This window comes from Adiantum capillus-veneris, chromosome 15, assembly GCF_014529385.1.
Source record: "Adiantum capillus-veneris isolate H3 chromosome 15, ASM1452938v2, whole genome shotgun sequence".
NCBI lineage: Eukaryota > Viridiplantae > Streptophyta > Polypodiopsida > Polypodiales > Pteridaceae > Adiantum > Adiantum capillus-veneris.
Genome location: NC_140945.1, coordinates 57,876,636 through 57,899,984, shown reverse-complemented (window position 1 = coordinate 57,899,984; position 23,349 = coordinate 57,876,636). Strand labels below are relative to the sequence as shown.

Here is a 23,349-nt window from a genome sequence, read left to right as displayed (position 1 = left end):
TTGCCTTTTCAATAAGGGTTACTGACACATAGCCTAGAATAGGCAAGCGGTGCTGAATTTACACACTGTAGTAGCAGGGAAACCTCTTATCAATTATGGCAATCAATAAGTAGGCGTGGAAAAGCCTACAATGGCTATGAGGTGCTTAATTTGCAAGTCTGAGTTTTCTGACAAGAAGAGAATAAAGGTAAGAGCTTAAAGGGGAAGGAGCTAGAAAGTGAGTTTGTGATAGTGAGTCTCAAAAATGTGTGCGCGGGTAATGCTGGGTAGGTGTGTGTGTGTGTGTGTGTGTGAGCGAGAGAGAGAGAGGGGCGGGGCGGGGTGGGGCCGGGGGGGGGGGGTAGGGGATTGACATTTGACATAACTTTTCTTACTAATAATCACAAGTGCATTTTCCAACTTCGAAAATGCAAGCGAATTGCACCATCTGACCGCTATTTTATATTTCCCAATTTTTGATATCATTGAGGTAGCAACATGGCAATCCCAGCATACCACATGTTTCTGGTGATGCCTACATCTGAACTTTGTGGTGTATAATGATTGCACAAGCAATGGCCAGTTTCTCAGAATGCTGAAAAAGCAAAGCCTTCTTTTGAATGAAGGTGTGAGATGCAATGCAAATTTAGGGAATAACCCTTGACAATTTTGTAGCTTCAAATAGATTTATCTGCTTTACACATGCTTGGTACCTCCAACAAAAAACCTATGAACCTTTCCAACTGCATCATTCCAGCTGCTTCTGAGCACCATTCCTCATTCTCATGCAGTCAATTTTTTGTGTCGCCTCCTGCATACCGGCAGCTGCATAAATGTTACTCATTAACACATATGCTGCAGCATTACATCTATCTAATTGAATTGCGCGCTCAAAGGCCAATCTTCCAAGCTCCACATTTCCCCATTTTCGACAAGCACCTAGAAGAGCCCACCAAATTGGAGGATCATCAGATAATGGCATCATCTTGATTACTCTAATAGCTTGGTCAAAATGCCTTGCCTGCCCAAAAAGGCCAACCATGCAAGTGTAGTGCTCTTTGTCTGGTATAATGCCGTATTTTTCCCTCATGCTATCAAAAAGCATTTGGCCCTCATCCAGTAGACCTGAAAGGCTACATGCATTGAGCACACTAAGAAAAGTGATTGCAGTTGGGGAAGTGCCCTCGTCTTGCATCCAACCAAAACAGTTCAAAGCTTCCTTGGTCATCCCTTGATGGGCATATCCTCCTATAAGAGCACTCCAAGAAACTTCGTCCGGTGAGAAACCTTCACTTCGCATCTGGTTAAAACAGCCCAGAGCTTCCTTGCCACAGCCATGTTGGGCATATCCTGCAATCAACGCGTTCCAAGAGACGACATTCCGGACAGGAAGCCCATCAAGAACTTCTCGTGCTTTCATGAGGGCACCACATTTGGCATACATATCGACCAAAGCATTGCCAAGCACGACATCTTTCTCCAACAATCTATGACTAGCAATCTCATCGTGAATTACCTCACCCATGTGAAGAGCTTGCGTAATGCCACAGGCCTTCAAGGTGGAAGCATAGGTGATGGCATTCGGAGAGAGGTTTTCCCTGCACATCTGGTGAAAACAACACAAAGCTTCCTTGCCACAGCCATGTTGGGCATATCCTCCAATCATTGTGCTCCAAGAGATGACATTTCGAACCAAAAGCTCATCAAGAACCTTTTGTGCTTTGGTAAGGGCACCACATTTGGCATACATATCGACCATAGCATTGCCAAGCATAACATGTTCCTCCGACAACCCTTGACTGGCAATCTCATTGTGAATTCTCTCACCCATGTGAAGGTCTTGCGTAAGGCCACAGGCCTTCAAGGTGCAAACATAGGTGATTGCATTTGGAGAAAGGCCTTCCCTTCGCATCTGGTGAAAACAGCACAGAGCTTCCTTGCCACAGTCATGTTGAGCATAGCCTGCGATCACCACGTTCCAAGAGACCACATTTTGGACAGAAAGCGCTTCAAGAACTTTTTGTGCTTTCTCAAGGGCACCACATTTGGCATACATGTCGACCAAGGCACCACTAAGCACAACACTTCTCTCCAAGAGCCCCTGACTAGCAATCTCATCGTAAATTCTCTCCCCCATGTGAAGGTCTTGCATAAGGCCACAGGCCTTCAAGGTGCAAGCATAGGTGATTGCATCTGGAGAGATACCTTCCGTTCGCATCCGGTGAAAACAATCCAGGGCTTCCTTGCTACAACCATGTTGGGCATACCCTGCAATCAACCCGCTCCAAGGGACAACATCCCGGAGACGATGCCCATCAAGAACCTTTCGTGCTTTCATGAGGGCACCACATTTGGCATACATATCGACCAAAGCATTGCCAAGCACGACATCTTTCTCCAACAGCCCTTGCCTAGCAATCTCGTCGTGAATCCTTTCACCCATGTGGAGGTCTTGCGTAAGGCCACATGCCTTCAAGGTGCAAGCATAGGTGATTGCATTTGGAGAAAGGCCTTCTCTTCGCATCTGGTTAAAACAGCCCAAAGCTTCCTTGCCACATCCATGTTGGGCATACCCTGTGATCAATGCACTCCAAGAGACCACATTTCGGATCAAAATCTCATCATGAATTTTTCGTGCTTTTGTAAGAGCACCACATTTGGCATACATATAGACCAAAGCACCTCCAAGCACGACATGTTTCTCCAACAACCCATGAATAGCAATCTCGTCGTGAATTCTCTCACCCATGTAAAGGTCTTGCATAAGGCCACAAGCCTTCAAGATGAGAGCATAGGTGATTACATTTGGAGAAAGGCCTTCCCTTTGCATCTGGTTAAAACAACCGAGAGCTTCCTTGCCACAACCACGTTGAGCATATCCTGCAATCAACGTGTTCCAAGAGACGATGTTCGAGACAAGAAGCCCATCAACAACTTTTCGTGCTTTCGTGAGGGCACCACATTTGGCATACATATCAACCAAAGCATTGCCAAGCACAACATCTTTCTCCAATAGCCCTCGACTAGCAATCTCATCGTGAATCCTCTCGCCCATGTGGAGGTCTTGGGTAAGGCCACAAGCCTTCAACGTGCAAGCATAGGTGATTGCATTTGGAGAAAGGCCTTCCTTTCGCATCTGGTGAAAACAGCCTAGAGCTTCCTTGCCATAGCCATGTTGGGCATATCCTGCGATCAACGCACTCCAAGAGACGACATTTCGGACCGAAAGCTCATCAATAACTTTCCTTGCTTTTGTGAGGGCACCACATTTGGCATACATATCCACTAGAGCACCGCAAAGCACAACATGTTTCTCCAACAACCCCTGATAAGCAATCTCATCCTTAATTTTCTCACCCATGTGAAGGTCTTGCGTGAGGCCACAGGCCTTCAAGGTGCAAGCATAGGTGATTGCATTTGGCGAAAGGCCTTCCCTTCGCATCTGGTTAATACAGCTCAAAGCTTCCTTGCCACAGCCATGTTGGGTATATCCTGCAATCAACGCGTTCCAAGTGATGGCATTCCGGATAGGAAGCCCATCAAGAACTTCTCGTGCTTTCGTTAGGGCACCACACTTGGCATACACACTCACCAAGGTGCTTCCTAGGTATGTGTCTTTCTGCAGTAACCCACTATTGCAAAGCTCAGTGTGTATCCTACTGACTTCGTACAAATCCTTTTTCTGAGCACAGGCCTTTAGTCTGGTCATAAAAGAAAAACTAGTTGCTTTTGACTCCTCACCATGCTCTTCCTGTTTATGCTTGATTTGTGTAAATATTGCATCTTCCCTAGTATTGTCAGAGGATTTGCAGCCGTTCTGTGGACAGAAGAACCAGTGACGCTGACAGGATATTCATCAACCGCGAAAATTGAGGAAATGAACCGTTTCTGTGCACTGTGTGTGTGTGTGTGTGTGTGTGTGTGTGTGTGTGTGTGAGAGAGAGAGAGAGAGAGAGAGAGAGAGAGAGAGAGGAAGCGAAAAGAGAGAGCGTTTCTTACCTTGACAGTGTGCTGTCCCGCAGAGGCAGCCAGCATAGACCTCGACTTGTCCCTCATTTGCCGATGCATAAGGATATCAGAGAACAACAAGCCATTTTCAGAAGACAGTGCTGGAGAGCGAGACCCCGTCTGCCTGATCATGGACTGAATGGGGGCGGGGGCGGGGGAGTGAGAGAGAGAGAGAGAGATTATTTCCCACAAAAGAGATTAAATTTAAAAAAAAAAACAGTTATAGTGAACTCATCAATAACCACATTACAAATTAAGTCAGCAAATAAAATGTAAATTTGTTGGCTCTCCATGCTTGCAGGTAGTGATATAGGCATGGTACCTATTAAATCTTGTACACAATTGTCAGACTTCTTCTTAGGCTATTTTCATCACGGGAATTCTCGTAGCAAATGTAGAGGTTCCTTACGTAATGTTGAGTGCTACATTGACACAAGAAAGGATATTTAAAGAAACATTGTTGTGCATGGTAAAAAATATGAACACAACAAATAGTGTAACAATGACAGCAAGGTCAATGCTAAGATTGATGAGCTAAATGTGCTAGAGTCTCCTATATATTTTCTAGTCTTTAACTTAGATCTTAGTCCAGATGTTCTTAATACACAAAATGTTAGCTTTAAGCAGAGTTGGGTCTATCTAGTTTCCATGTAACACCCTAAGTAGCAATATTTGTTATTCGGGAGACAAATAAGACACGAATAAGGAGCGTATTATTCGTTCCCTCATATTATATTCCCGTTATATACGATGCCACATCAACAAAGATGAGGTGCCATATAACTTCTTAGTTTTTTGATCAAAAATATTTTCGATCAAAAAAAATGGTATAAAAACATGTTGCACTACTCTTTTGGCATATTTGCCACTTGAACAAGTAATCAATTGACTTTTAAAAATAGATTTCAAATTAGTGAAATAGTTTAAAAACTAATTTTGATTAAAAAATAGTTTAAATTGATTTTGTTCAAATTTTCATAGGTTTTTTTTCATGGTCAAATAGTATAAGCCTTATATGTTGGGTAGAGCTTGGTATCTCATTCTATGCAAGGTGTTTGTTTATAGGAGTCACTTGCAATGTGCTCAGTTAACTGACACATGAAAGTAAATTAGTTAAATAATTTAGGGTATTGTCATTGTGTGGAGAGTGTACTCACGATAATTACTTTCAAAAATATAACATAATAGAGTTTAGTTTCACTTAGTTTAGTGTTCGAATTTGATGTACAAAGATTTTCTCACTTCAAAGTGAACATAGGTAGATAGGCATTTTTCTATCCTGTGTAGAGCCATTCACACTATGCTCTCATTGGAATTAAAATCTAGGAATAGCATGTCCAAAGATATTGATATTTAATTATCTTTATTTGGATTACAAGATCTATCGTATTGTGTGAGAGCATATACATGCTTGCACTGTAGATAGATAATTGCTTAAAGGTGGAGTGTAAGAACTTCATATGGTAATCGTCAAGGTCTAAAATTGATTATCATTTAGTAACGGTAACTTGTAGTGCCTATACCTTGTGCATTTCAAAATGATAATCATTTCAAAGACTTGATTAAGGTTATCGATTATTGTAATGTGTGAAAGCCACCACAAGCTTGCACTTTAGATAAATTGATGTAGCACAATGTGAAATGATTTGATGTATATGTATTGTTTTTTATAAGTGATTTGAAATATCGATTATCCTAACGTGTGAAAGCCACAAGTTTGCACTTTAGATAAATTGACGTAGTAGGATGTGAACACGATATGATCAAAATGTTTTGTTTGAAATTATTATGTCATTTTTTGTTTGGAACAATGTGGATTGATTGTTATGAGTTCATACATAGAGAATGATAGACCATCATTGGTTATTGTAAATTGGTAATATAGATTGATTTTGACCATGAGACTGGTAGATAGAGCATGAGTTTAATTGATCATGTAGATAGATTTTGACCATGATACTGATAGATAGTTTATGAGACTAATAGATAGAAGATGAGACCCAATAGATTCTCTACTGATTTTGAGCATTCTTAGTGTCAATTGATGCTTAAATTGTTTTTGACCTCGAGATTGATAGTTGAATTTGTTATTACTAGCAGATTATCCTTGTGCAAGATGGTGAAAGGACACGAGTGGAGCTATGTGCACGAGTTGTGTGCTAGAAATAACACATCGCAATTAAAATGCAAATCCTCTAGCCACGAGCTCAGTGCTAATGCAACTAGAATAAAAGACCATTTGATTCGAGTCCCTGCCAGGTGGAAAAGTGTACAGGAAGTGTACGGCCTAGTCAAAAGATATTCATGTTAGATATCCTAGGTACTCTCGCAAAACAGGGCAGATTATTGCAGCTAAAAAGAAAGGTGGATCCTCTACAGAAGTTCTTGCAGATGATGAAATGTCCATTGGCAATGAGGAAATGAAGCATGTGTTGATGCAAGTAAATGAATAATGTTTTGCTCAATTGACTGCTCTTGATGGGCATGCTTCAACGTCAGCAATCATGTGCAAAGCATCATCTAATGGATAGGCACTGCATGAAGCGCTAGATAAGTAGTGGTTGCTTGAGTTGTACTTGAAATGGGTGCAAGCTTTTGTGGCATGTGGTATACCGTTCAATGCTATGCGCAACCTAATATTTCAAGATTCTTTGATGAGCACGACCAAAAAATGGTTTGTGCTTCCTGACTACAACAAGATGTGCACTGAGTATCTAGATAAAGTGAAAGATAGTACTGAAGCCATCCTCAAGCGCATGATGGTAGACTTTGTTCCTACATATGGCTGCACCATAGTGTTAGATGGATGGACTAACTATCAGAAGAAGCCGCTCATCAATGTGATGCTTATCAGCCCTAGAGGGTCCATGTTTGTAGAAGCTATTGACACCTTGCTAAAAGAGAAGATGAGCGACTATCTAGCAAGGGCATACAAGCATGCAATAGCAAGAACTTGTGGGCCAAAAAGCATGTGATTGCTATCGTCATAGATAATGCATCCAACTACAAGATTGCAGGAAGGCTATCCAAGCTAAGTATCTAGAGATTACTTGGATTCCATGTGCATCGCATACTCTTAATTTGCTACTAAATGACATTGGTAAAATGGCTTTTGTGAAGCAAACTCTATTGTATGCAAACCATGTGGTTAAATTTATCAGCAATCAATTTTTGTATGCTCTTTTTTGAACGAAGTCACCCAATAAAACTCTAAAGATATTTTGTGCAACAAGGTTTGCTACTATGTACTATGTTCTTGCCACCTTGCAAGAAGTGAATCCTACATTCATGATTGAAACTATAGCCGATAGATGATGGGATTCATAGCTCAGCAAGTATCCCAGCTATCCGGGTGTAGCTACAAGATGTGCACAAATTGTCAACTTGCCATTTTTCTTGCGGACTGTAGAGAGGATTGTGACTTTGACTAAGACATTTGTAGATCTTTTGTGAACTGTCAATAAAGACTCTAATATCTTTGGCCAGATTTATTGGTATATGTTAGAGGCCTTACACAAGGTAAAAGAGCATGTTGTCCTTGGTGTAAAGGACAAAGCTGCATAATCATATCTTCCAACAAGCGATGGGTGCAATTGTATAGACCATTGCATGGCTAAAAATTTGTATTGGATCCTAAATTCTAAATGCATCAGTAGTCTGCCGACAAAGAATCCATGACTGACTTCAAAACAGTGTGCTCCCAACCCTTGGGGCAGGAGGATGGGAAAATAGTGTTTCATCATGGAGGTGATTATTCTAATATAACTTGATGTTTCAAGATCCATGGCATATAGATGCCATTGCCAAAACAAGTGCACCTCTACGATAGAAAGAGTATGCAAGAGAGAAGGTGGAGTTGCAACACCTTGCAATCAGGGTTTTATCAGTTGATGTATTAAGTGGAAGCTACAAGAGAAATTGGTTGGCATTCAACTTTACAGATACCAAAAAGCAAAATCGGCTTCATCCAAAACAGGTTGCTGATTTGGTGTGTATTTAGTAATATGAGACTTATCCATAAGTCTCATATTACTAATCCATAAGTCTCAAAACATTGCAACAAAAGTAGTGTGTATTTAGTAATATGAGACTTATCCATAAGTCTCAAAACATTGCAACAAAAGTAGTGCAAAAGCATTACAATGTCTTCAAAACCCCCAAAGCTATCACTATAGAAGTTGACGACAATGATGATATGGAATGGGAGATAGCTTCAGAATGCTCAAATATGGATGAAGTAGACAATATGATTTGTGTGTTTGAAGCCAACGATGATATGTGATCGCCATGCCTTTATAACCTTTGCTTATTTTGGTAACAATGCATGATGGAATACAATGCTATGCTACTTGATGTTCACATCTCTCACTCTCACTCCCTCAAGTTCAATAGAAATTTTTGGAATGAGATTAAAAATTACAGTTTGATATAACACAACGTCTTTTCAAGAATACAAAGTTGGCAAGACTATGAAAATACACTCTGGCAAAATGTAGTTTTGAGATTACAAAAAATTAAATATAACACATTGGCTTCTCGAGAAAACAGATGGGCGGAGGTGAGGGGGTGAAATGTAGTTCTGATTTTTGAGACTTGAGCTATTGATTGTGTCGGTTTGTCTAGTGGACCATCTATGTGAAGCTCAGAACTTCCAATCTTAGAAGACTGGTCTGCAGGTGCTTATTGCAAAGTACCACCCTCGTCTGGCAGGGGTCCATACAAGGAGGCATATCGTTGAAGCTTTGCCTCTTTTTTGTTAAGCCTAAACTGGGCTTTCGCTAGCTCTATCTCAAGCTCAAGGATTCTGTTGTGCAGTATGCCAAGTGTCTCTCCTTGGCTTGCAAGGTCTTGTCCTTGGCTGGCTAATTCAATAAGTGTCTTTGACTCTTCAAAAAATAGAACTTTAGGGCACTTGCATGGAGGAATTGGGTTATATGCATTGCGTGCTGCCACTTTTTCCAAAATGTGTCCATGGCCAATGTCAGCAGTCCCTGGGTGGTCTAACCAATCCACCCGCCTCCCTAGGATTTCATAGACATAGCATTGTTGTATGAAGTAGAGCACCATTTGGTTGTTGTTTGGCATACACCTCTCTTATCGTATGAATCCTCATAGCAATACTCGTGCTAGCTCTTTGTGCAACAAATTTGATAGCTTCATTGGAGATATATCTTTTGCATTGCTGCTAATTTGAAAATTGATGTCGTACAAAGTAATTTGGGTAAATCTTCCTGCACTCCTTGAGGCTTAGTGGCTTGCCCTGTAGCCAAGATTCAACCTCTTCAATGCTGGCAATAGCTGCAAGGTTCTTCTCTTTCCCATCTCTCTCTCTCTCTCTCTCTCTCTCTCTCTCTCTCTCCTTCTCTCTCTCCTTTAAATATTGCATGGGCTTCAACATGGTTGAGTTCTTCTTCCATATTTGCAAATCATGTTAATGTCATGATTAGAGTGCTCAAAGATCAAGTCAACAAGTCATCACTATGAAACCACTTATTCAGTTATCTAACATCATGTTGCAAGACAGAGATTGAATCACTCATTCAATTATATAATTTACATCTGCCACCAAAAGCGAGACATAGATCGAATCATGATTTTAGTTTCACATTAGTCATCACTTGGTTGTATATCAAAAGTTATTACAATGTTGTAACCCAATCTATGGGCATCGTTTAGACAAAGGTAAGATCAAAGGCTGTAGGCCAGGTTGAGAGATTAATTCGCTTGCTGCTTTCAAGGTGAGTAAGAACATTGCTTAAAATTCCCTCTTGTTTTGCTCATGGGGCATTGGCATGCACTTCAAGATGCATTTACAAGTATGGTATATGGAGAAAACATTTGTGGCTTTAGTCTCCGGGGGGTAGTAGATATACACTTGGCGACATCCCATGGGAAATTTCTCTTGCTTTGTTTTTTGGTTTCTATTTGCAAAACATGGAGAGGAGGAAAGTGGGCTGCAATTTTCGCCTTTGTGTATGATCCCTAACCCACAATGCCTGCATAGACGCCCTCCTGACCAAAATGGAGCATCATGTTGTGAGAGTGGAGATCATTGTGGAGGTAGTCATGCACATACAGATACTTTAAGGTTTGGAGAAGAGCATTAATCATTTGCAAAATGTTATTTTGGAATAGCTCTATTGTTCCTTTAGTGGTTATGTAATCACAAATGGAACGTTGACTAGCATCTGCATTGCACTCTTTCATTCATTCTCTACATGGCTGCCGTTCCAAAATTGTGAAATGAGCATTGGACACTCGACGTGAAGAACCATCGCAAGTGGGTAAATAATTTTGCGATGAGAGATGTCCAAAACTGTAGCTTTGTCTTTAACTTGATGATCCATCGTGGGTCCATGCAAGTGTACTTTGAATTTTTTTGCAACATACAATGGATCTTTAAAGGCAGGATGGGTGACACACACACGCTTCACATGTGCCCGTCTTCCCTCTCCCAATCGGAGCCAATATGTTGAAGATGGTGATATCTTGCAGAAGATATAAAATAGAGGGGAGATGAGGGTGGTCTAAAGCGACAACGGTTAATGCGGTAGGCTCTGCTCTAATGGAAAATCTTGATCCTCAACAACATTGGAAGAGCTGGTTTCCACTCTCGCACACTTTCCTAATATTTCAAGATTCTCGTATACAACTGTTGCACAAGTTGTATGTGAGTAGCTATGCTCAGCAAGGTAGTAATATCAGGATTTTTTAGCTCCTCGTGAAAGACCTTCGCAATTTTCCCAATAGTCTACTTGACTATGTTCAATAATGAACTTGATGTCGTGAGTGATATGTCAAAAGCAGCGAGAAAATATGATCTGGAGCTGCTCAAATACAATCTTTGTAAATTCGTAATAGTGCTCCAGAGAAACAAGGTTTAGACAGCAGCAAAGCTAAATCTCTAACATGTGGTGAAAGTGTCTTACTATAACATCGAAGTTGAACTTTCGGTGATGTTTCTCTAAGATATAATTTCAAACTACAAACATTAGGATATTGTTGATAGGGGAGATGGGGAGAACGGTTGCTTGCTTCCAATTCCCAATTTTGTTTGAACCTTTGCTTCTTGTTAACCTTTCACAATCCCTTCCAATTACCAAGTACTCACACACACCTAGACTATGACAACACGCACACACACACACACAAGAGAACAAATTGACAAGGGAAGAGTGTAAGAGAGTGTAAGAGGGGTCTAAGATATGTAGACATAATCATAGAGTGCACAAAGAAACATAGCATAGCATAAGAGAGAGGGAAGGAAAAATTTGAGAGAATCTACACAAGAAAGGCCTAAAGATTGCAGCCCCAAACTCCATTGCACCTCTTGTGGAGTTTCGTATTTGATATTTGATTTATTATTGGTGCCAAAAATTGGAGGCCCCTCTTTTACACTTTAGTCCCACTTTAGTTATGAGTGGTACACACTACTTGTTGCATGACCCTCCTAGGGTGAGTTCTCACTTTCCTATTTACAAAGCAGCCATAGTGGCTTATTGATAAAAAGATCTAAAATACTAGACTGGGCACCCTCCTATTGCATGTGGCTAATTGGAATTGGGATATCTGGCTTAATGGTTAATTATGTGCTGTCTATTTGAATTTTACTAACAGTGAGTGCATGATGGTTTGTAGATTGGAACTCTGGGAGTTGAGGAGGAGGTGCCGGCAAATAATAATTCTCCCATTCATTTTATTCTACTAAATTATCATTGGACCCGTTGGGAGGCTAACCAATAGGCTTTAGATACACCATGAGGGCAACATGAAGAGTATCTTGGAATGTGTCCTATATGCTTTCTTTGTACCAAGCTTGCCTTGTGTGAGGGTGTGTGTGTTCTCTCTCTAGCCCCCTCTTGTATGGATAGATGTTGACTTTGTGGAACACCTTACCCTCAAGCACCTTAGTTAGCAAGCATGACAAAGCACCTCAAGCTTGGGTAATTTTCCCACAAGCATCTCAAGCTCCCTGGTCGGCAAGCACGACAAGCACCTCAAGAACCTTAGTCAGCAAGCACAACAAGCACCTCAAGCATCTTAGCCATCAAGCACGACAAGCACCTCAAGCACCTTAGTCATACAACAAGCACCTCAAGCTTGGGCCGGGTGCCCATCATGCCTTGCTCTTTTATTGGCCAAAACATCCACATCTTGATGCTCAAGGGTAATGATGTTGATAGCTTTGACTTCTCCATTTGCAGGCAATGGTTGTGGTTGTTGTTGCGGAGGTGGTGCTTCTAGTGCCCCCTCTTGATGATTTTACTCTATACTCCCTCAACCACGCCCATATAAGGGGTACATCCCTCCTCTCTCTCTTGGTGGTTCAAGACAATCAGGGGCGTAGTGACCCTCTTCATCGCAATTGTAGCATCTGCCTTGTAGCCTCCGTCCCATACCTCTCCCAATTGGACGCTCTTCTCTTTGGTTTCTATTCATTATGTTAATCCTTAATTCTTGCAACTAACCAACAAGATCATGAAAAACGCGATCTTGAACCACTCGCTCCACTCTATCATCTCACTGCCATAGGATCCATTGGTTGCACCACAATTGGCTCAGCATGTGTCATGCCTTGCTCCCACCTTCTCTTGATCTTCTTGCTCTTGGCCTCGACAATTTCCATAGCTCTTTCAAATGTAGCAGGCTCCTCTTGATCGACTTGCTCCCCTTACAGTTGGATGGAGACAATCCATAAACTGACGCACTTTAAAGAAATCCCATGAAGGTACTTGGGATGCCGCCTCCAATTGCACCCATAGTCCTTTGAAATGTTGCAAAAACTCTTGAAAGTTAGCATGAACACCGTGCTGCAAACCTCTCAATTTCGTCATTGCTTTTGTTGCGGTTAGTCTCTTTCCAAACCAGTCAAAAATTGCCTACTTCACCTACTCCCATGTTTTCTTTTTATCTTCCTCTAAACCTTCAAACCACTTGCGAGATTCTCCTTTGAGTGCAAGAGGAAATACATGAAGCTTTGCTTCATCATTCACAATGTGCATACCAAGCGTATGCCACTCGAAGTCCACAATCCAATCGTTCACATCCTCGTTTCTTGTGAACACTGGCCGACTATACGACATCCCTTAGAAGTCGCTTCTCCCTGTTGTGAGTAAATACACAAAAGTTGAAGTCTTGTACCTCAACCAAACCTCCACTTTTTTTCAATGATGTTCAAACTTCACAGCAAAACCGCTTCACCCGAGTGCACAACCGGCAAATTTTTGCATCCCCGGCGGGATTGCCAAAGGATGATGGAGCAAAAGGCGTTGTGTGCACACTCACACACCCAGAAACCTTAAAACAACACAAGTTATTCCCCTAATTTTCTCACCTCACTCACCGCCACTCAAAAGCTCAATGAAAATACTACCCACAAGCTCAATTCAAAATCCAAACACCTCGACCTACAAGCCCTTGCCTGCCCCCCGTAGACACTACAAGGTGAGTCGAGTTGATCAACACTTGAAAGCACACTTGATGGTGACCAACATATACAAGAAAAACCATTAAAAACTCAAAAAACTCCTACCACAAAAGGCCTCTCTTAAACCATTTCCAAGACTTCACCAAACTCCACTTTGTTGGACTCTTTGGAGTAGCCTCAACCCTAATGGCACCGATATAGGTCACATAGCCTTGCAGAAAGCCGCACCTTCTTCCCTCAATTCCTCACACACAAACATCCATGGAAACCTCATAACATCCATAGACTCTCCCAAGTGCAAAATTGAAGAGAGAAAGCTCTCATTCACTCCTCCACACACTCGAAAATAGGACGCGAATGTGACGGGACTGCACTAGACCACCTGTAGGAACCCTGTTTCCTCCCACACAGAGAGGGGCTTAGCTTCAAAAGTCTTCCCTCGATCCAAAAACTCATGGCATTGTGACTGATGTGGCAATTTGAAGCCTTTTCACACCATTTTTGGACATTTTTGACCTTTTAAGCCCTAGTTTTGGCCAGTTTTGACCCCCGACGGACATATTTCGCGGGAAAAATACCAAACGGACTCCAAAAGCCACCCAATTTTTTAGGATTGGTCCTCGATACCCAGATACCATTTCCACATTCTCAGATACCATTTTTGACCACTTCTAGGACGGGGCACGCATCACCGCAGATCAGGCACCATAAATAGACAATCATTGCCTGTGTCAAACTTCTCGAGCGGTTTGAGGGTGCCCACACCTCCCACTTGCATTATTTACATTCTAAAAATCTAAACACATTCCCTAGAACCAAAAGAAGACACGTGGAACCATATCTAAAGCATCGACACCCTGTCCAAGCATGTATGTATGCTCGACTACCGGCACACAAACCTGACGATTCACAGTACGTACACGTTGCATCATTTTTAAAACTTGAAACCACTTTGCAAAGCTCCCAAATGCATGTATTTACATCTTTTTGTAAATATGACCATGCATATACAAACTACTTTGTACACGTCAAAAGCGGTCTATCAATGTAAAAAATAAAAAAAAAGGCAAAATTATCTAAAATGGAACCACGGGTTCCCCTTGTCCACTAGAATAAGAAAGCGAACTCTCTTTTCACTAAAAAACACTAAAAATCATGAAAAGCTAAAAATAGGGTAAAAAGCACTCAAAAGCCATAATTTTTACAAAATTGAACCATAGTTTCCCCCGAACATGTTGATTGAGGATCCAACCCTGCTTTTTGCAAAAAAAAAAGCACCTAAAAGCATAAAAGTAGTGGATTCTTCCAAAACTGAACCAAACGTCCGTCTGGCCTACTGGAACATGGGAACAACCTTGCTTTTTACTTTAGAACCTTACAATACTGTCAATCAAGCATCTTATATCAAAATTTGACAAAATATATATTGAAAGCTATTTTTCTTATTTTTAAAAGAGACCCAAAAATTGGGGAGCTTACATCCTCCCACACTTGAAAAATTCGAGGTGTCCTCACCTTGACATGAAATCTGGGTAATTCAATCTCATTACATCATCACGTTCCCAAGTGGCATCTTCTTGAGGATATGTTGACCATTTGACAAGGTGTTCAATAATGGTTCGATTACGTAGGGGCTATACTTCAAAAGTTCCATTAGTAGAGGTAGATAATAGAGAATCATTAAGAATGTGTCGTGCATCAGGTACATACTTCTTGAGTAAGCTGACGTGAAAAACATCATGTACTTTTATGTGTGGCGGTAACAAGAGTCTGTAAGCTTGATCATTAATCCTCTATGTGATTACAAAAGGTCCACAATATCTGGCACTGAGCTTCTTACACTTTCCCATTGATAAGGAGCTATGTTTGGGTTTTACTCTCAAAAATATCATATCGCCCTCTTCAAAAAATTTGGTAGATCGTTTAGGGTCAGCATAACTCTTTTGTCTATCTTGAGCAGTCTTAATATCCTGTCGTAGAAGATCAATCTGTAGTTGCATTTCATCCAACATTTCTTTGGACACTTTGTTGAGCCAGCAGAGGATCACACCCACATTTTTGCTCACACCCATCATTTTGTAACCATTGATTGTAATAAATGTCTTTCCGACATTAATTTTGATTTGAGCCATTCATTAAGTAACGGGACTCAATTGAGTTTCCAGCTTGTAATCCCGAAGTAATTTCACCTGTTGATGTAAATAATTAGAGATGTTCTCACCTCCAAGGCTGAGGTATATAAGCCAAAGTTTTGTAACCTAAAGGAGATTCAATTATTAATCAAAGGAGTTTTTGAGCGCCGTGACTGTGTCTGAGAGAGAGAGAGAGAGAGAGAGAGAGAGAGAGAGAGAGAGAGAGAGAGAGAGAGAGAGAGAGAGAGAGAGAGAGAGAGAGAGAGTCTAATCTTCTTGCTATGCGAGCTACGGGGCCGCCATTGGAGAAGCGTCACCGCCATTGTGTTAGCAACGGTTGAAGGTCATGAGGGCAACAACTTCCCGGGAGGTCACCCATCCCAGTACTGTTCCCGCGCATATGCGCTTAACTGTGACGTTCCACAAATTGGTCTAGCCATCCAGACCCCAAAACCTTAAGGTGTTAGGGACCTCCGGTCTAACCAATTTATGCAAGCCTCATAGATAGACACCACTTTGTCACCACAAGTTGGGCTTACCCCAACAATCGCCCCCTTAAGCCAAACTTGGGACTTTCCCGTCCCCTTGAGTACCAACGTGTTCCGCCTTTTTCTAGGCTCAGAGGTTGAGAGCTTCAACGTGGCTGGGAGCTAGCTCAGAGGTTGAAGTCAACATCAACATGTCATGTTCCACGGACTCAGAGGTTGGACTTTGAACGTGGCTCTGATACCAGTTGAAGGTCATGAGGGCAACAACTTCCCGGGAGGTCACCCATCCCAGTACTGTTCCCGCGCATATGCGCTTAACTGTGACGTTCCACAAATTGGTCTAGCCATCCAGACCCCAAAACCTTAAGGTGTTAGGGACCTCCGGTCTAACCAATTTATGCAAGCCTCATAGATAGACACCACTTTGTCACCACAAGTTGGGCTTACCCCAACAATAATTGAAGGGGATCGGGGAGCACCACAGACGGAGAGTGAGAGAGAGAGAGAGAAGGAGACAGACACGATGTGGGTGGGGAGACTCTAAGAGTGAGCAGCCCCCTATACACTTATGCTATGTATAAGGTATACAAGTCAATGGGCACCCAGACTCTGGGCGGCCGGGCAAGGCACAGACGCCTATACCCCAACAACCTCCCACTTAAAGGCGACTGTGCCTTTAAGCAAGGGAACCTAGTCTAAAGACTACAAAAGGTGAGAGAAAACCGCTCTCAACCGATGCCCACTGGCTGGCTGTGATCGTGTGCATCCGGCTGTCCTGCTCCCGTGTAAGTCCATACACCACCAGATGTACCGCACACGTACTGCAAGTATGTACGCAATACCTGCATATCTCCCTCGTGCACTATACCATCATCAGTCAACAAACGACTGACAATCCCAACTACATATGCTCCCACTGCAGCTGCGATATCCGGTCTCAAGATCAGCATCTCATACATGAGACCACCGAATGCCGATGCAATGCTAGCGGGCCCTGCTAGCTCTACGGAGCATGCATCAACATATATGTCCCTGGCAATAGGCATCTCTGACTGACAAGGCGTGTCAGCCACATGCATCTCCTGACTGTCCGCAAAAGACGCATCAACCTGTCGTGCAACCTCAGAGAAAACCAGCTGCTCTAGGTGTCTGCTGGAAGACATATCCTGCACAACTATATCCCCATGCTCACTGTTGAGCATAGAAAGGAATGATTGCATAATCACTGACGTCTCAGCCTCCTCTGCAATCATCCACTGCAAACATGACCACTCAATCTGCTGTGACTCACTAGAGCTCTCATGCTCTAACTCCGTATGCATAGACTCTTGCACAACGTCCTCCTGTCGTGACTCACTAGAGCAAGACTGCTCTACCTGTCTATCCTGCATAGAAGTATCTCGCACAACTGACTCTCTGCTTTGCTCAGTCACTAGCAAAGCATGCATGTCTGACTCTGTCACCTCTCTGTGTGACTGCTCAAGTCGTGCCCCAACTGTGTGCACAACGAGCTCACTACTCTGCACTCCATGCAAAGCATCCTGCAACCCACAAGCAAAAGAGACTCGCCTGCTCTCTCGCTCTCTACCTGGCTGCGTGATCACAGAGACAACACCGTCTCTCGTGTGATCCACATGCAATGGGTAACGTGTACCACTCCTGGCACCTCTCGCAATCACTAGCGAACCCAAATGCATCACAAAATCTCGCTCTCGTAGCGAAATCTGACATCCACTATCCCGTAACTGTCTGACTGAGATCAAATCCCGTCTCAGATCTGGCACATAACGCACATGACGCAGGGTAAATCTCATACCACTGGGCAAGGACAAACATACGTCTCCTGTACCCTCAATGTCATACACAGCACCATCAGCCATGTGCACACAACCAAGTCTCCCACTAGAAAACGTGCTAAACCACTCACGATGCGACGTGACATGGAATGTAGCATCTGAATCTAGTAACCAATGTGAAGACAATGTGCAATCCAATATGCAATCCGTAGACATAAGATTGTCTGAAGACAAGCTAGATGTAAATGTGACATCGCCGTCACAAGCATACTCAGTAACCACCGTACTGATCTCACTAGCATCTGTCATGCCCAAATCTGCATCACGCATCTGTCGCCTCCGTTGTCTCAAACGCCTGAAACATCGATGCCTAATGTGCCCTCTGTGTCCACAATGCCAACATGTCAAGTCTCTATGCCGTCGAGACTTGCGTGTGGGACCAATCTCTCCCATGGACATAGAAGTGGGACTAGACTTCCCTGTAGACATGGATGTCCCGTACATAGCATGTAAACTCTGCCATAAAGCATGAGTTGTAGTCTCCCTCGAGACTTGCCAGTAAACAGACTCAACCAGATGCAAACGAATCGTAGACATTGCTAACTCATCAAGATCCTGCCAATCATCATCACTCATAGACTTGGGCTTCGCCGATAAACCACGCAAGGGTTTATCCTGCCCCAAATCTGTCAATGCAACAAGCATATGTTCCTTCCAAGCAACAAAATCTGTACCATCAAACTGTGTCAGACCATAACGCTGGAAGTCAAATGAAAAATCAGCCATAATGCTCGCCAAAGAGCAACCAACAATGAGTAGCAAATGTCAACCAAATCAGCCCTAAACTCGCTCGAATTGCATCAACAAAAGTCTGCAAATATGGCTGTAAAATATGGCTGCAAATCAGCCCCAAAATTCAGCTCTTAAACAGCTGCATAAACAAGTCACAAATGTGTCCCAAATCAGCCTACAACTGAGCCATACATGGACACCTACAAAGAGGAAACAATGGCTGAAAATTCAGCACCCAAATAAGCCCTCAAACCTGCCTATAAACTTGTAAACCTGTAGCTGAAACCTGCTGAAAAACCTCAAGCCATTAGTGCTCGAATCCGGCTACCTAGCTCGTAGCCACACAAGCATACATCACAATACTCACTCCTGTGAGTGTGCCAAGATAACTGTACGCCTGTCAAACCCGTGAGCTAATCACCAAGCCCACACTGTGCGGTATCGATGCATACACACGCACAAATCTCCCACCTGCAGAGAACACCGCACACAAATGCTGAGTGCAACCCGCAATCTCTACCTAGTTCGCATAAATGATGCGCATAAAACTCCTGGGAAAATTTCGCCAGAGTTTCGTCAGTAAAACGGCCACAAAACCAGTAACCAAACTGACTGTATGCTCAAAACCATGAGCAACCAAAGCGCATCAAACCGCACTCCAAATGCATGCACCAATCTCCACACTTTGCATACATCATTGCAAGCACCTGCAAATCTAGTACACAAATATCTGCTCTACCTGTGACTGCCAAAAAACATGCTCGAGGCATACATTGCCGAGCTCAAAATGCAATCACATTAGTCTCCCTGAGCATCAAACCACATAAGGCATACATCGTATCCTCCCACTTGTGAGGAAACTTGCAACAAATATCACTCTCACATCTGAGAGCAAACCATGTGTGGAATCCTCGACACACAATAAACAACTGCTGCTGTAGAAAATTCAGCGTTCAGAATTTTAAAATTTTGATATGACGAGCGCGTCCGAAGCGTGCCAAAACCCCAAGGTAGACTCCTGGATCATATGTATCCGAGTCCGGGTGTGAAAGCTATGCCAAAAAGAGTGTTTTTGGGACCCGAAAGTGCACAAATAAACTTGTTGCTGTACCTGCTGTAATTCAAAGCATAATTTCAGCAAATAGACATCACCATCGCGTCCGGAGCGTGCCAAAACCCTGACCTAAACTCCTGGATCATGTAGATCTGACTCTGTATGACAGAGCTACGCAAAAAACTGCGTTTTAGAGCCCGAAAATGGCAAAAACGAGCTGCACACAGTTTTGAACCTGCTCCTGCTCTACTCTGCGTGATGCAATGTCCTCTCAATGCAAGCTCCAACACAAGAGCTCTGCCACAACAGCATCCAAGCACTCGAATGTCAAGCTCTCCTCCGCCGAGCACTTCTCTAACGAGCTCCACTGAGCTCAAAAGCTCCTCTCACCAAGGAAGCCGCAACCGCCTCCTCGACCAAGCTTGACCACACCAAGCTCCTAAGCTCCAAAGACAATGCTCCTCAAGCTAAAATCGCTCTCCGTGAAACTCCGCGATCGAACTCCACCGTCGAGAGCGAGCGAGCTATCGCCTCGAAGGTCTCAAAGCCGTCGTGCTCTCCGCGGTCACCATAGCTCTGATACCAATTGAAGGGGATCGGGGAGCACCACAGACGGAGAGTGAGACAGAGAGAGAGAAGGAGACAGACACGATGTGGGTGGGGAGACTCTAAGAGTGAGCAGCCCCCTATACACTTATGCTATGTATAAGGTATACAAGTCAATGGGCACCCAGACTCTGGGCGGCCGGGCAAGGCACAGACGCCTATATCCCAACAACGGTGAGAGCTACGCACAGATACCAAGAGTGCGCGCTATCGGCTTCTACGTGTGGTAAGTTCCTACGAGCTTCGGTGTGAGTTTTCTTCCAACTCGTGTGTCGGAATAGAGCGTGCAGCATATCTATAGAACCACAACGAGTAGAGCTACACATTAGTACCATCGGGGTCAAGTTTCGGTCACCTGTATTTTTTGGCCTGTCTTCATACGCGTTTGCCGCACGGAGTGGTTATAGGTTGATTTTGCAGTTCAAGTCTTTAGGGTGTTGTTCTTACTTAGTGTCTAGACTTCCCCTTGAGTTTGAGATCGATTCAATGATTCTAGATCCTGTTTCGTATAGCATTCATTCGTAGTACGGATTTCAGTCACTTGCGTATTCTAGAACTTAGATTTGATTTCCTTAGTAGTGATTGTCATTAGAAGGTCGAGTAGGTGATTTGACACCCACCTAGTTGTTTCCATGCGCCTGCGGGTCAAGCTCCGTCCTCGTCTGACAAATTCTGTTGTTGGTTGAGTTCTCGCTATTTAGCTTCCGCTAGCGGCGTAACCGCCTTAACATTTGGCGCCGCTGCCGGGGACGAGAGCCCTAAGTAGGTGACCTTAGACTAATCCTACGAGGTGAGTCGTATAAACTACTTTGTATACTTTAGTTAGAAAAGATCTAGGAGTGGTGGCTCCGAAGGTCTCGAGAGATACTAGGAAGTGGGGTATTCCTGGGTCTTCCGTGTTGACAGTATTTTTAGTTTAGCTTAGATTAGATTGTTTTTTATGGTGTTTAAGTGGTTGTTGACATAAAAAGCATTTGCTACTCCTTGTGTGGTAGTAAATCTCTTTATATTTTCAATTGCAAAAAATCCATTTTATGATTAGAAGTAGCTTAGGTAGGGCCTGATTTGATCCTGATCTAGAGCTATCAATTGGTGTTCTATTTGCTTGATGTGTTTGATTGCATGTTAGATCACTGAAAAAGTCGCTTTGGTAGTGAAATATGCAATAAACAATGTTCAGAAAAATTTTCTGTGTAACTGATTGTTGCTGAGCACTTAAAAGAGCTATTGGAAGAGTTCTGTGCTGAAAAACTGGAAATCTGCAACTTTAGACATCATACGCGTATGATGTCTTAGGACCTAAACAGAGACTAAAATGGAAAATTTGACATTGCCAGAGTGTTTAGAAGGGGGGTTTTACCCTAAGATCAACTTAAAACAAGAGCATTAACACTCAAAGAAACCCAAAAAGACAAGTCGGAGTCCAAGAAACGCAAAGAATAGGAAATTTTGGATTCAAATCTTGTTTTTACATTCAAACCTGACAAAAACACTTGAAACTCAATTATAAACATTGTAGAAGGCTTAAAACCAAAAATAGTCAAAATCTGGGACAAAAGACATCATACGCGTATAATGTCTTTTGGCACTTCCATTGCTTATTTTTGAAATCTGACCTGACAAGATTGTTACAAACACTGTAGAAAGCATAAATATCAAGTTTGGACCCAAATTGATGAAAAAGACATCATACGCGTATGATGTCTTTGACCTAATTTTGGACATATTTTGATACTTTGCCAACACAGATCCATTGTAATAGCTGTCTAGAGGTTATATTTCAAGTTTCATCCCATTTGGATCACACTTGACCCAAAACAAGTCAAAAGCGGAAAATTGCCAAGAAAAGCCTAAATTAGCCATAACTTGCTCAAACAGAGTTCAAACTGAATTTTATGAGTGAACAGAGCATAAAGGGGCCACTGAGAGTGAGCATAACCAAAATAGTCAAAATCTGTGAAAAAAGACATCATACGCGTATAATGTCTTTTTCAGCATAACTGCGACAAAATTCTCACTTGATGAAACTGAAGTTGTCCAACTGACAAGATTAAACAGTTGACCAATTATCAATCAGTTTGGATCAATTCTGACCACAAAAACTTGGGGAAAACAAATTGCCGAGACGGAAAAGTTAAAGTCCTTCAAGGGAATTGATGAATTTGAGATCGGGCAGGAATCTCCGGAATAATCAACCAAAACAAGGGGAACCAGCAAGTGTCATATCAACCGAGGGAAGTGTAAACCAAAGTTGGGTGCAACCATTAGAGCCGATCTTTGAAGGAAGTGTCTCTGATACTTCTTCGGAGAGATCTTACGAGATTTTCACCGAAAACTTGGAACACTTGAACCTGAACAACAGAGAAAATATGGCAGCAGGATCATCAAACCTTTCCGCCACAATGAAGCTATTGTTCATAAAATACCAGTACGACAATGAGCAAGGTGCCAAGATCTACAAAGATGGAATGGACCGCTATTGTGTAAAGATAGAAGAGAGACCTAGTGAGTTCAAGGACTTAGTGCCTGTGAGCTATAGCGGAGATAGATATTTAGATGACGACGGTACCATGTACTTGGTAGTCCTAAACCCTAACATTGTGGACAAGTGGGGATTGATGGGCACCAAAGCCAAAATAGATGAAGAACTCGAGGAGAAAGCACCAATAATGAACTTCCCTAATGCGAGGTTAAGAAGAGAGAATGAAACTACAAGGATCAACACTGATAACATCTATGTGGGGCTATACAAATATAATAATGGGGAGCAAGATCTCTATTATAGATGTGAAGAACCCTACACCGGAGAGTTGACAGACAAAAAAAGACTCTATGTCTTTACCTACACAGAGGGATCGGAAGTGAAAATTGCCGCTTACGATAAGTATGGCAGGCAATACTCAACAATGGGCAAGAAAGAATTAGAAGGATATACATACTTTGGGGGACCACTACATCAGTATTATGTTACTTCTAGCTCACATAGACCAGCACCAACAACTGGAGTGCAAAACTCAATGACAACAGGAGGACAAAGAACTCAGGTTCCTGACTCTTTCAGTCAACC

The 23,349-nt window shown here is 42.6% G+C and overlaps 1 protein-coding gene across 1 annotated transcript; it reads right to left on the bottom strand.

The window, feature by feature from the left end:
- Positions 1 to 400: 400 nt before the first annotated feature.
- LOC147440731 (pentatricopeptide repeat-containing protein At2g39620-like) lies at positions 401 to 4,159 on the bottom strand. The gene is made up of 2 exons (XM_086482570.1): positions 3,979 to 4,159; positions 401 to 3,796 (listed from the first exon to the last, which is right to left on the bottom strand). Exons 1-2 carry the CDS (start codon positions 4,117 to 4,119, stop codon positions 728 to 730), a joined length of 3,210 nt encoding a protein of 1,069 aa, XP_086338696.1. The 5' UTR covers positions 4,120 to 4,159; the 3' UTR covers positions 401 to 727.
- Between the last annotated feature and the right edge of the window lie 19,190 nt (positions 4,160 to 23,349).

Coding starts and splice junctions, on each gene's coding strand:
- LOC147440731 (XM_086482570.1), bottom strand. CDS start 4,119: ATGATCAGGCAGACGGGGTCTCGCTCTCCAGCACTGTCTTCTGAAAAT. Junction 3,797..3,978: donor CGGGACAGCACACTGTCAAG/GTAAGAAACGCT, acceptor TTCTGTCCACAG/AACGGCTGCAAATCCTCTGA.